Genomic DNA, 14429 nt, shown 5'->3' with positions numbered 1-14429 from the left:
AATGCTCACCCCAGAGATCAGTAGCCCAATGCTCTCGCCACCATATCACCGACTTGTATGTACCTGGAAGGATGCATGCCAACAATCAGCATTCATCAGCAAAAAAGTGCATCTCTTCAGTCTTGGTAGGTTTCCAATTCAACAAACTAGAAATGCTAATAATTTTTTTGTGTGTGTTGGGGGGGGGGGGGGGGGGGGTACAACCCTAACTGAGCAGCAAGAGTACACTGCAAAAATGTCGCTTAGAATCTGTATACGAATACCACACGTGCAGCTTGACAACAACAGTGAATGCAGTTTACTATAACGCGCGACGACAAATATCAACTAAGCAGCCACCCTCTACATAACTCCTAAAGAGAGAAAATAGAGCGAGCAAGACAATGGATTCACCTTTCTTGGGATTAAGCCAGATAGACTTCAACTTACGTGTTAATAACGAGTTAATGCCCTGCGAACATCTTCAAAATTTCCTTGAAAACTCGACGGCAGTTCCCTGAAGAATGAGTTTAAAGTAGATTCCGTGCTACTATTCTCCCAGACTAGTTGTTCCCACCAGTCTTGTCTGCCTAGTATCACCGGCACACACTCTTCCTTGTATAACCCGAATGGCAATTTGGCCAGCCTCGAACAATTGTACACAAGCAAGCGCTTCAAACAAGGGAATACAGGAGTGCCATCACATATGTTGTGCAGGTTCCCAAGACCACTCAGTCCAAGTACCTTGAGCCGGGGAAACGAATCCGCAGCGGATGACATGCTTCCTCCCCCTTCAGCTGCAGCTACCAACTCCAACATTGAATCACAGTGAATCAAATATACCTCACCTAGGCATGGGAGCTGCTTGATCCATGAGACTGTCCTGATGTTGTGGCAGTCAGAGATCAGTAACACATGAAGTTTAGGGAAGCAAGCATGAGGCACCACCCCTTTCCATACGACAACTTCCAACTCTCTTAGGTTCCAAAATGTTAGTTTGTCAAGTTTCCCGAAGTGCCAATCTGAATCCACAATCGTATCCCCTATGTACAACTCCTTTAAGCTCTCCATACCTTTCAATGTCAACCTCTCGAGTTCATGTACCTTCGTTTTGCTAAAAAATCCAGGTGCGATATGGAGATGTGGCAAGCCTTTCACTTCTCTCAAACAAAGGGATTTCAAGGAGGCCTTAGAATAGTTGAGTATCCTTTGAAGTGAATTAGAATCGCTAACGGTGAACCCCAATGATTGTATCCATGCCGAACTCTCCAACTCCTTAATGCATGCCTGTGTTGTGTCCTCTAGGAAGGTCCCACTAGAGTATAAATCAAAGACTCTCAACGTTGTTAGAGCAGATATTGTCCCATTTGGGATTGTTACCAGCTCATAGGTGTATCCTAAATATAGGTACCTCAAACATTTCAAATGTTGAAGCTCCATTGGGATCGACTGGATTGGAGTGCTTGAAAGATCAAGGTGCTGCAAGTTCACTAATTCTCCAACATCTGATGGGAGTTCCCGGATATTAGTGCGACTTATATCCAAGAAGGTGAGAGATGGAGCAGTTTTAAAGAAGCCTGTAGGAACATTGCCAATAATATTGCTTCTTGTGAGTATGAGAGTTAATAGCCAACGCCAAGGGACAGAACTAGGGATTACCACATCCTTCAAGTTATGGAGTGAAATCCTATGGGCAGTGCACCAGTCTTCTAATTTCATGGTTTTATCTCCTTTATGTACTAGCCAATTCTTGCTAGGTCCATCTCCTTGTTTATTTTGTATGATCCAAAGAGCCAGACCTTTGACTGTATCATGCATGCTTAGGTAATTTTTCCCTCTTGAATGTTCTTCTAATAGACATGCTCTTTTTAGACATCCAACAACAGCATGGCCTCTCAAATCGTTGGTTCTCATATCATTATCCTCATCAAGTAATCCATGTCCCATCCAGAGATGTATTGCATATGGCACATATACATAATCTTCTACTTTTAGAGTAAAGGAAAGGAAACATTGCTTTGTCCTTGTATCTGGAAGTTGCTCATAACTGATGTACAGTACATGATATAGGTCACTTTCTGCATATGCATCTGGAACTTGATTGAATTGAGACCGTTGAAGCAACATCACAACGAATTCCCACTCTTGTTCACTTTCTTTTGATGCCATAGCCTGGCCAACTATCTTAAGTGCTAGTGGAAGGCCTCCACACTTGTGAACAATGCTCTCAGCATAAGCTCTGATTTGTGCATTGGTGTTGGTTAGTCTACTGCAGCCCACATTCACTTCGAAGAGACTCCACGCTTCTTCAAACTTGAGCTTTTGTAACATGAACACCTCACTATGTGCTTGCATTCTTCGGCATATTTGTTGATCTCGTGATGTGATTACAATCATCTGCCTATTTTGTGGGCTGTTTTGAATGTGCTCTTGTGGTATCCCAACCTTCTCTAGGTCCAGTGGTTGCCAAAGGTTATCCATCAACAATAAAAACTTCCTTTCCTTCAGGAAGTTGTAGAGGGATGCAGATCTAGACGTCATATCCTCATGTCCAAGCGTCAGCCCAAGCTGGGATGCAATGCTCTGCTGAACTGTACGCAGATTTGGTTGCTGACCAATTTCCACATAGATCACATGATGGAATGTGTGCATTTCTGCAGTGCAACTAAAGGTGTTGTTTAATTGCTTGAGGAGAGTAGTTTTTCCTGCCCCTCCCATGCCACATATCCCAGCCAAGCGCGTGGAACCTTCTTCAATGCAGCCAACAATCTTATCCATATACTCGTTTTGCCCCACGATATGAGGTGGCAGAGGCAGTTCTATGCCAACCGGTGGGAGCAAAGTGAAGAGATGATCATCTTGGGGAGCTCCCTCCTTGAGTTCGTCAACTTCTTTCTTGCTCTTTCTGGCAGCACGACCAATCCCGTAGTTGAACCAACAATTCCAAGAGCAACCTAACATATGTTTGCTCCTTCCCTCGAACTTATTTATGATTGCGTGTGATTTGTCTGCCATTGATTGGGCATTTTCTATCCATTTTGTTGTTTGAACCCTCGGTCTCTTACCCAATTGTATTTGCTCAGCAATAGTATCTACGTGGACTTTTAGACCATCCCAAGATGTTTCCAGATCATCAATTTTGTTTCCAGGCTTCAGGCAGTCACCGCAGTGCTTCTTGATGGGCTTCCATATTCCTTTCACAAGAAGTCCTACAACGGGGGAGAGCATCCCATACGGAGGAGCCATGTTGCTGGAAAAATAGAAAGAAGTTACGTTCCAAATCAGTACTTGCAGATTTGATAACCGAGGAAAGTACATTCAGAACAATTCAGAGAGTTTGCAGAAATAATTACGATTCGATCTCTCATGGAAAACTAATTGAGTTTACTTGCAGATTTCTTCTGCTGATAGCTAACATGATACGGAGAACACCCTGAAAAAGTCCTGCCAAGTGCTAGTCATATACAATAGTTTTTTTCCCGGGAAGTGCAAATCCTACAGTTGAGGAAACAATTCTAGGAGCTCGTATGGTATAGAAAAAACCTATATTTCACAATTTTTGAGTACTGTTTTGTACTCAACAAAACATGACAAAAATTGTATGCATGCAATCCATATACTACACCGCAACATTGGTAAGTAGATGTAAGACGTTTTTTGACACTAGTGTAGTGTCCAAAAACGTCTTATCTTACATTATGGGACGGAGGAGTAGATGGCAAGAGCAGAGGTGCAGGTTATGAAACCACTCAATCCAACTCAGTTACTCAATCAAGTACTTCCACCGCCCGGAATTAGCATCCATTCCTGTGACAACTAATTTCGGACGGAGGGAGTAGTATATAACCATGAAAAGCAGAATTAAATCATCATCAGCACGAATAACTAGCAGGGTATTGCTTCTTACCTTGATTTGTTATGCAGAGGAAAGAGCGCCTTGGTGCTTGCTGTCGCTGATTAGGAAAGCTACAAAAGAAGCCGGGCCTTGGATGCTTCCCGTCGCTGATTGCCGCCACCACCGCCAAGACAGAGGCAGGAAGAGGGAGGTCTACCAAATGCTACTGGAAGCTGCCGTGGCCGCCCATCAACGATCACTGGTCTCTCTCCCGTGGGTGGGTGGGTGGGTGGATACTCAAACAAATGACCAAACTTGGAGAGCACGCACGCTGATTGATTCATTTCCTCTACTTTCTCTATTCATGCTTACGTACACGCCCAACCACCCCATTTCTTTCGTCTTCCACAATAACTAATGTCTAGTGGTAACTAATAAGACAAACAAACCACTTGCTGTTTAAATATACTCCCGGCGCTTAAACGGATGTATCTAAACGATAGTTTTAAATAGCGCGCTAAGCATCTTAGCGGCGGAGCTCTTCCAAATGCTATAGCGTGCTATAGCGGAGCTATAGTAAAATGTTTGCTCATTTGTTTGGACCAAAGTATCTTAGCGCAAGACCTTTTGTAAATGCTATAGCGTGCTATAGCGGAGCTATAGCGGGCTATTTAAAACAATGATCTAACAGCAAGTGGCCTCGCATAACAAATCAGCGTTACTCATGAGTCCGACAGCAAGTGGCCACCAAGTTTAAGCGCCGGGACTATATTTAAACAGCAAGTGGTTTGTCTAGTGGGACGAAGGGTTGTTTTGCTGAAAACTTTTATATATGTCTCGACGCTTGCCGTTACTCATGAGTCGTGACCCTCAGCTGCTTATAAATGACACTTTTATTAACTCCATACGTAGCATTAAGTGGATATACACAACATGACGAGCAACACCCAACGTCTGAATAGTTAGGATGCGAGTAGCCAAGCACCAAATGTCTGGCAAAATAGAAAAATATAATAATAAAAAGGGCATATCGGCAACAATAGTCATATAGAACCGGCACTATGTCTCTATCAAAGGAGGTGGTAGACCGATCCGGAGACTATGAAAACCTCCTTGGCCATCCATCCTATTACATACACACCGCCTTGAATAGATGTTTTTTTTAGAACGAAGACGCCAGATGCGTCCGGCTTTAAATTAATAAAGCCCCAACGGCAGCGTACCACAAACCAAGTCTTGAAACAACACCAAAAGCCCTGCCGGCTTGAGCACCAAAGTTCAGATGAGACTAAAACAAGCCGACAAACGAGATTATAGGGCAGAGCCCGTACAGAGCACGCAGGCTCGTCAAACAACAAAAGAACCGAAGTCATGACTCCCTAGCCATCACAGACACTTGCACCAGTCGTTGTTGGGCGGTCTTGATCAGCTCAGCATCCTTGCGCCTCCCCAACGGACTCCACTGCTGCAATAGAAGGTTGCATTTGAAGATGATATTAGCCGGATGATTTGGGAAGCACCCTTCTATAGTAAACTTGTTCCTAGTTAGTCATAAGGCCCAGAGAAGTGCCCCAACACAACTCCACATAACCCGATATGCTGGGCCCTTAATCGCATCAAGGAGGTTGAAAAGCTCAGTAGCCGAGCGCGGGTCCCAAAGGACACCTGCCGCGGTGCGGACAGCACTCCACGCAAACCTTGCTAACGGGCACCGTAAAAACACATGATTGGCATCCTCCGGTTCCCCACATAATGCACACGGACCCATGGCCGGCCCAATACGTTTAATCTTCAAAGGCATCCACGCTTTCCATAATCCTGCAATCACGGGCTGTGTCGGCCCTCGACACAACTTGCGGTATAAGGAGTTCACCGAGAATTTCCCTGAGTTAGTGAGCGCCCAACTTACCGTGTCAGGTTGATCCGAAAGACCCACCGATTCGATTAATTGCCTCAAGGCCGCGAGGCTTGCCTGCTTGGGTCCGTTGAGTTCCCGTTTGAACTGAATCTCAGGTGGCGTTGCGGCAAGCACATCCGCCACCGATAACGCGCTGTCTACGGCAATATCGTACAACTCCCGAAATTCTATCCAAAGGGGTTGAGTACCTATCCAAAGGTCAGTCCAGAAACGCGCGGATCTGCCGTTCCCAACCGCAAATTTTGCCCCCATGGCAAAAGCTGGTTTGATCAACTGAAGATCATTCCAAAACGGTGAGCCCCTTGCCCTTCCTTCAAAAAAAATTCCCGTTAGGAAAATATTTGGCCCGTAGGAGATCGACCCACAACCCGGAGGCCCCCTGGGTGATTTTCCAAATCCATTTGCACATCAGCGCGATGTTAAGCCATCTGGAATTGGTGATCCCGAGACCGCCCAAGTCCTTGGGCCGGCACACCCAGGCGCATTTAACCATGTGGTATTTGTGGTGCGGGCCAGTTCCTTCCCAAAAGAACTTGGCTCGCGGCGTGTCAAACTTGGCATGGACCCCTTCTGCAAGCAGAAACAGCCCCATGGCAAACATTGGCAAAGAAGATAGGCTGGAATTTGTGAGCACTAGCCTCGCCGCTTTCGACAAAAAATTGCCCCGCCAAGGACAGACCCTAGTCCTCACTTTGGCGCATAGGGGCTCCCAATCCTCTATCGTGGGTCGTTTGGTTTCTACTGGTAGGCCCAGATAAGTGAACGGGAATTTGCCCACTTTGCAGTTGAGCAAATCCGCTATGCGCCTTCCCTCCTCGGCCTCGATCCCCATCGAGAGCACCTCACATTTGTGGAAGTTAATTTTGAGGCCCGACATGAGCTCAAAACTGAGAAGAATCGCCTTGACCGCAGCAATGCTATGTAGGTCCGGACGAAACAGTAGTAGCGTGTCATCCGCATACTGCAAGTGGGTCACTCCCCCTGGAATGAGATGTCCTACCAGCCCTTTGATATGACCAGCCTCCGTCGCTTTCCTCAGCATTGAGGACAGCGCATCGACTACGAAGTTGAACAGGAGGGGGGGAAAACGGATCCCCTTGCCCGAGGCCTCGCTTGTTCCGGAAGAAGTGCCTTACTTCTCCGGCAGATCGACTGCATGACGTGGTGCACCCAAACAACGGAGAAACACCGGCTGAGTAGCACCTAGCAGAGGAAATTCCAATTAACCCGATCGTAAGCCTTTTCGAAATCTAGCTTTAACAGCACCGCCGGTTCCTTGGTGCGTTTGAGTTCGTGTATAATCTCTTGAAGGGCCAGAGGGCCCTCAAGAATATTGCGACCACGGATGAACGCGGATTGGTTGGAATGGATCACACGATGAGCTATCGGAACTAACCTTGTCGCACACGCTTTGGCACAAATTTTAAATGGCACGTTGATGAGCGCAATGGGCGGAATTGCCTAATATCGTCGGCCCCTTGAACTTTTGGAATGAGCGATAACACTCCAAAGTTAAGGCGCGAAATATCTACCAACCCGCGCATAAACCCGTTGCAGATCTCAAAAATCAGGCCCCTAAGTAAGGGCCAGAACCGTTTAAACATTGCCACCGGCCACCCGTCCGGGCCGGGGCCGTGTCCGCCTTCATACCCATTAGCGCGGCATCGATTTCTTCGGGAAGGAACGCTAGCCCCAGCCCCTCGATCTCGCAGTCCAGCACCCGCTGCCCTTCTTCCCACACATCCGCATCCAGACCAGCCCTCTGGTCCTCGCACGTCCCCATCAACTTAATGTAGAACTCGTAAATATGCCGAGAGATGTCCTCTTGTCACAACAGAAGCCCCTGCTCCGATTGCAACCTTAGGATAGAACATTTACGACGTCGGCCATTAGCGCGGGCTTGGAAATACTTGGTATTAGCATCCCCTTTGAGGATCCATTTCAAGCCACTACGGCGACGCCAATATTCTTCCTCTGCTCACAACGACGCTTCGACCTGACTTTCCAGGTCGTATCGAAGGGCCCATTCCGTCTCCGAAAGGTCCCGAATATCAGCCTGGGAATCAATCATTGCGATCTCCTCTATGATGGCGGCTCTGTGTGCTTTGTCGGACCTCCCAAGGTTAGCGCCCCATCCCTTGAGACTTGCCCTGAGTCGTCCTCCGACAGCGTTCCAGAACTCCATCGGGCCACGCTGGTACCCCACTTGACTCACGCACACCCTCCACTTCTCCCTGAAGAGCTCCTCGAAGCCTGGCACCTCTAACCAAGCCGTTTCGAAGAAAAAACGGAGCTACGTCGCACTCTATCCTCCCCCGAGGAGTACACCAGAGGTACATGGTCTGACCCAATCCGAGTCTCCGCGACCAGAGTGCAGAGGGGAAAACCCATTTCCCAATCCGGAGACATGAACACATGATCCAGCACAGAGCGTACCAGGTCTAATTGCTTGTTTGTCCATGTGAATCGAGCGCCCGTTCTAGCCACCTCCCCGAGGGCCATCGAGGCGATCGCAACATTAATCATAGCCACCCGAGGCCAATTTATGTTACTGTTACTCTTGTCCGCACCCGACCTAATCAGGTTGAAATCGCCTCCCACCAGGACAGGAAGCGCTGCCTCAGTTACGGAGTTAACTTTGGCTTGGAGTTCTCCCAAGAACTCCGCCGATCTCGAGTGATCGGCCGGCCCATAGACCTGAATGACAACCAACTCGCGTCGCGAGGCCCTAACTCTAAAATGAGCTGAGATAAAAAACGAACCAACGTCCCAGGCAATAATATCATATAGAGCACGATTAAGACCAAGCAACAAACCACAGGAGTGACCAACAGCAGGAACGTGTTGCCACTCAAAGCGCTCCAACAGATCAATAGCAAGCAGCTCATGGAAACGAAAATCCCCCTTGATAGTTTCCTGCAGCCCCATGATATCGACGTCCTCTCTATGCATGTACTCCTTAAGTTGCGTCCGACGCCCCGCGTGGCCAAAGCCACGGAAGTTCCAAAAGATGGCCCGCATCTAGATGACTCGGTTGTGGAGCCGAACACCTCGCGAGGTGACCGCCTTAGCCACGCGCCTCACCCTGCCACGACAAGGCGAGGGAGGGGGGGGCAACCCCTGTTGCCTGATCCCCCTCTTCGGGCATGGAGAGAGCCGTGGTGGCCCCTCCTCGGGCTCACCGGGCCTCTGGACAGCACGCGCTGCCGCAGCAGCCGCGAGCGCTGCCTGCGCCGTCTCCTTGGCGCGAACGAGCGAAATAAGCTCCCTGACTCCCCCCCTCACCAGAAGAAACCACACCGCTTGCTTCCAACACCTCATGCAAGTGATCGTCCGAAAAGGAATCAAGAACCGTGAATCGAGGCGGAGGATTACCTGAGATCTCCATGTTCTTCTGCGCCTGGAGGAGTTGCGCCCGTTGCAGCGACGACATGTTACCCTTGGCCCCCTTGGAACGCGAGCTTGTGCAGATCGGAGCCGCCAGCACCGTCTTGGTACGCTTGGCCTTGGCGATCGTCGCCGTCTTGGCCGCCTCTTGCATCAACGGGTCAGCGACGGAAGGCAAGGTTGGGGCCGCCAGTGCCATGACCGACTGTCGAGGCGTGGGAGGCGCCCCCAGCGATTCCATTGCGCGCACCGCCTCCGCGCTGAACTTGCGCACCGCCGTCTTCTTCATCGGCTTGACCGAGCCGCTCAGGGTGGAGCCATGTCCACCGGACCCCAGAGTACCCACCGAACGGAGTCGCGAGGGGTTGGGGGAGAGTGCGAACGGCGAGACGCCTCCGCCCAAACCCTCCACCGAAGCCGGGGCCGCGCCCAAGGGGGGTGAGGAAACCGGCCCCATGTTTGAGCCGTATTGGTTGGGGATCGAGATGGACATCCCCTCCAGGCCCGACCCCAGCGCAGCCCACAGCCCCGCGACCCCCTCCACCGGCACGGCAGGGCCCGCCGTAGAGATCCCGAGCTTGTCCCAGGCCGCGGTATCGATGGAGTCGTCCTCCTCCATGCTGGCTTCTTGTTCCGGATCCTTTTCCTTGCGCTTGTCCTTGTCTTGATCCCCAGGGCCCCGACCCGCTGGTGGTGGCGGTGGGGCGGGAGAGCAGGGCCGCCGTGCGCGGTTGGTCCACCTCCGGCTCGAGCTTGATGGAGTAGCCCTCGCCATTGAACCAGATTTGCACAGATCCGCACAACTTGGCCGGCGCCCGACACACAAACTTCATACGCACCGGGCCCGAACGGATTAGGGACAGTTCATCCACCACCAACGGCCGGCCGATCATAGTCGTGGCCGCCATCAGCCGCTCCACACGCCGCTGCTTCGGAGGCACCCCCCACAGCTTCACCCAAACCTCCGGCATAGACAGCGCCTTGGGCTCGGCGAGGACCGCGTCATGGATGTCGGCAGTGATGTTGTTGATGGAGAGGAAAAGCTTCCCGTTGCGCGTCGCCATCCGTAGCATGACAGGGTCTGGGAACGCCACGAAGAAGCAGTCCGTGTCGAACGACGCCACCTGCCAGTCCCACTCGCCCTTGAAGATATGGGGGAGCTCGACCTCGAGGATCTCCTTGGATAGAACGCCGGGCGCCGCCGAAACCAGGGCCGCATTGGCCCCCAGCATTCCCTCCGCTGCCACATCCGCCTCCTCCGGGTATTGTAGGTAGAAGAAACCGCCACCCGCAAAGGCATGGCCCATGGTCTGGAGCATGAGCTGCTTGCCGCGCATGGGGCAGTAGGACGAGGCGTGCCCCTCGTTGCTGCAGAGCACGCAGAGCTGCTTGAAATCGCACTCGCTCTGGTAGTGACCCGTGCGCCCGCAACAGAAGCACTTTGGCCCACCCGCGTCCTCGACGGTAATGGGCTCCGCCGCCGTGCCCTTGGAAGCGGAGGGCTTGGAGACCTTGGAGGGAGCCGACATCGCTGGCTTGTGCTTCTTCATCTTCGCCTTGGAGTAGGCGTCGCCGACGCGGTCACCACTGTAGGGGAGGAGAGATTCCTTGCGCTTGAGCTCCGGCCCCTTCATCTTCGGCTTGCAGTAGGTGTCGCCGACGCGGTCACCACCGTAGGGGCGAGAGATTCCTTGTGCTTGAGCTCCAGCCCCTTCTTCTTGTAAGCTGTTGGGGAACGTTGCAGAAAACAAAAATTTTCCTACTCGTTTCACCAAGATCATCTAGGAGTTCATCTAGCAACGAGTCAAGGGAGTGAGTTTGCATCTACATACCACTTGTAGATCACGAGCGGAAGCGTTCGTTAGAACGAGGTTGAAGTAGTCGTACTCGACGTGATTCCGATCACCGATGACCAAGCGCTGAAAGAACAGCGCCTCCGCGTTCAACACACGTACGGGACGATGGCGTCTCCTCCGTCTTGATCCAGCAAGGATGAAGGAGAGGTTGAGGAAGACAACTCCAATGGCAGCACGACGGCGTGGTGCAATTGGTACAGCAGTTCTCCGGCAGGGCTTCGCCAAGCAATGGCGGAGAAAGAGAGGAGTTGGGGAGGGGAGGGGCTGCGCCTTCAATTGTGTGTTGCAGCCCTCCCCTCACCCCTCTATATATAGGAGGAGAGGGCAAGGGGGGCCGGCCACCTAGGGGAAACCCTAGATGGGGGCGGCGGCCAAAGGGGAGGAGGAAAGGGTGGCTTGCCCCCCAAGCTAGGGGGGCGCCCCCTTCTCCCCTTTAGGGTTTCCCCTCCCCAAACCCTAGCCGCATGGGCCTAGGTGGGGAGGCGCGCCCAGCCCACTAGGGGCTGGCTCCCTCTCCCACTTAGCCCATGTGGCCCCCCGGGAGGGGTGGCCCCTCCCGGTGGACCCCCGGAACCCTCCCGGTGGCCCCGGTACAATACCGGCATGCCCCCGAAACTTTCCGGAGTCCGTTTAACCACTTTCCATATATAAATCTTTACCTCCGGACCATTCCGGAACTCCTCGTGACGTCTGGGATCTCATCCGGGACTCCGAACAACATTCGGTAATCACATACTTGTCTTCCTAATAACCCTAGCGTCACCGAACCTTAAGTGTGTAGACCCTACGGGTTCGGGAGACATGTAGACATGACCGAGACGATCTCAGGTCAATAACCAACAGCGGGATCTGGATACCCATGTTGGCTCCCACATGCTCCACGATGTTCTCATCGGATGAACCACGATGTCGAGGATTCAATCAACCCCGTATGCAATTCCCTTTGTCTATCGATATATTACTTGCCCGAGATTCGATCGTCGGTATCCCAATACCTCGTTCAATCTCGTTACCGGCAAGTCACTTTACTCGTACCGTAATGCATGATCCCGTGACCAGACACTTGGTCACTTTGAGCTCATTATGATGATGCATTACCGAGTGGGCCCAGTGATACCTCTCCGTCATACGGAGTGACAAATCCCAGTCTTGATCCGTGTCAACCCAACAGATACTTTCGGAGATACCCGTAGTCTACCTTTATAGTCACCCAGTTACGTTGTGACGTTTGGTATACCCAAAGCACTCCTACGGTATCCGGGAGTTACACGATCTCATGGTCTAAGGAAAAGATACTTGACATTGCAAAACTCTAGCAAAACGAACTACACGATCTTTATGCTATGTTTAGGATTGGGTCTTGTCCATCACATCATTCTCCTAATGATGTGATCTCGTTATCAATGACATCCAATGTCCATAGTCAGGAAACCATGACTATCTGTTGATCAACGGGCTAGTCAACTAGAGGCTTACTAGGGACATGTTGGTGTCTGTTATTCACACATGTATTACGATTTCCGGATAACACAATTATAGCATGAATAAAGACAATTACCATGAACAAGGAAATATAATAATAATGCTTTTATTATTGCCTCTAGGGCATATTTCCAACAGTCTCCCACTTGCACTAGAGTCAATAATCTAGTTACATTGTGATGAATCGAACACCCATGGAATTCTGGTGTTGATCATGTTTTGCCCTAGGGAGAGGTTTAGTCAACGGATCTGCTACATTCAGGTCCGTATGTACTTTACAAATTTCTATGTCTCCATCTTGAACATTTTCACGAATGGAGTTGAAGCGACGCTTGATGTGCCTTGTCTTCTTGTGAAACCTGGGCTCCTTGGCAAGTGCAATAGCTCCAGTGTTGTCACAGAAGAGCTTGATCGGCCCCGACGCATTGGGTATGACTCCGAGGTCGGTGATGAACTCCTTCACCCATATTGCTTCATGGTCTGCCTCCGAGGCTGCCATGTACTCCGCTTCACATGTAGATCTCGCCACGACGCTTTGCTTGCAACTGCACCAGCTTACTGCCCCTCCATTCAAAATATACACGTATCCGGTTTGTGACTTAGAGTCATCCAGATCTGTGTCGAAGCTAGCGTCGACGTAACCCTTTACGACGAGCTCTTCGTCACCTCCATAAATGAGAAACATCTCCTTAGTCCTTTTGAGGTACTTCAGGATATTCTTGACCGCTGTCCAGTGTTCCTTGCCGGAATTACTTTGGTACCTTCCTACCAAACTTACGGCAAGGTTTACATCAGGTCTGGTACACAGCATGGCATACATAATAGAACCTATGGCTGAGGCATAGGGGATGACACTCATCTCTTCTATTTCTTCTGCCGTGGTCGGACTTTGAGCCGAGCTCAATTTCATACCTTGTAGCACAGGCAAGAACCCCTTCTTAGACTGATCCATATTGAACTTCTTCAATATCTTATCAAGGTATGTGCTTTGTGAAAGACCTATGAGGCGTCTTGATCTATCTCTATAGATCTTGATGCCTAATATATAAGCAGCTTCTCCAAGGTCCTTCATTGAAAAACTCTTATTCAAGTAGGCCTTGATGCTGTCCAAGAGTTCTATATCATTTCCCATCAAAAGTATGTCATCTACATATAATATGAGAAATGCTACAGAGCTCCAACTCACTTTCTTGTAAACACAGGCTTCTCCATAAGTCTGTGTGAACCCAAACGCTTTGATCATCTCATCAAAGCGAATGTTCCAACTCCGAGATGCTTGCACCAGCCCATAAATCGAGCGTTGGAGCTTGCACACCTTGTCAGCATTCTTAGGATCGACAAAACCCTCCGGCTGCATCATATACAATTCTTCCTTAAGGAAACCATTAAGGAATGCCGTTTTGACGTCCATTTGCCATATTTCATAATCGTAGAATGCGGCAATTGCTAACATGATTCGGACGGACTTCAGCTTCGCTACCGGTGAGAAAGTCTCATCGTAGTCAACCCCTTGAACTTGTCGATAACCCTTAGCGACAAGCCGAGCTTTATAGATGGTCACGTTACCATCCGTGTCTGTCTTCCTCTTAAAGATCCATTTATTTTCTATGGCTCGCCGTTCTACGGGCAAGTCAGTCAAAGTCCATACTTCGTTTTCATACATGGATCCTATCTCGGATTTCATGGCTTCTAGCCATTTGTCGGAATCCGGGCCCGCCATCGCTTCTTCATAGTTCGAAGGTTCACCGTTGTCTAACAACATGATTTCCAAGACAGGGTTGCCGTACCACTCTGGTGCGGAACGTGTCCTTGTGGACCTTCGAATTTCAGTAGGAGCTAGATCAGAAGTATCTTGATCATTATCATTAACTTCCTCTCTAGTCGGTGCTGGCACCTCAGGAACATTTTCTTGAGTTGCGCCATTTTCCGGTTCAAGAGGCAATACTTCATCTAGTTCTACTTTCCTCCCACT

The 14429-nt window shown here is 50.1% G+C and overlaps 1 protein-coding gene across 1 annotated transcript; it reads right to left on the bottom strand.

Annotated features, from left to right (window-relative positions):
* Nucleotides 1–432: 432 nt before the first annotated feature.
* Nucleotides 433–3225, bottom strand: LOC123153968 (disease resistance protein RPS2). The gene has a single exon (XM_044572814.1). It carries the CDS (start codon nt 3223–3225, stop codon nt 433–435), a length of 2793 nt encoding a protein of 930 aa, XP_044428749.1.
* Nucleotides 3226–14429: the final 11204 nt, after the last annotated feature.

This window comes from Triticum aestivum, chromosome 7A (genome assembly GCF_018294505.1).
Source record: "Triticum aestivum cultivar Chinese Spring chromosome 7A, IWGSC CS RefSeq v2.1, whole genome shotgun sequence".
Lineage (NCBI taxonomy): Eukaryota > Viridiplantae > Streptophyta > Magnoliopsida > Poales > Poaceae > Triticum > Triticum aestivum.
The sequence above is the reverse complement of the archived record's forward strand: the minus strand, read 5'-3'. Positions and strand labels throughout refer to the sequence as shown.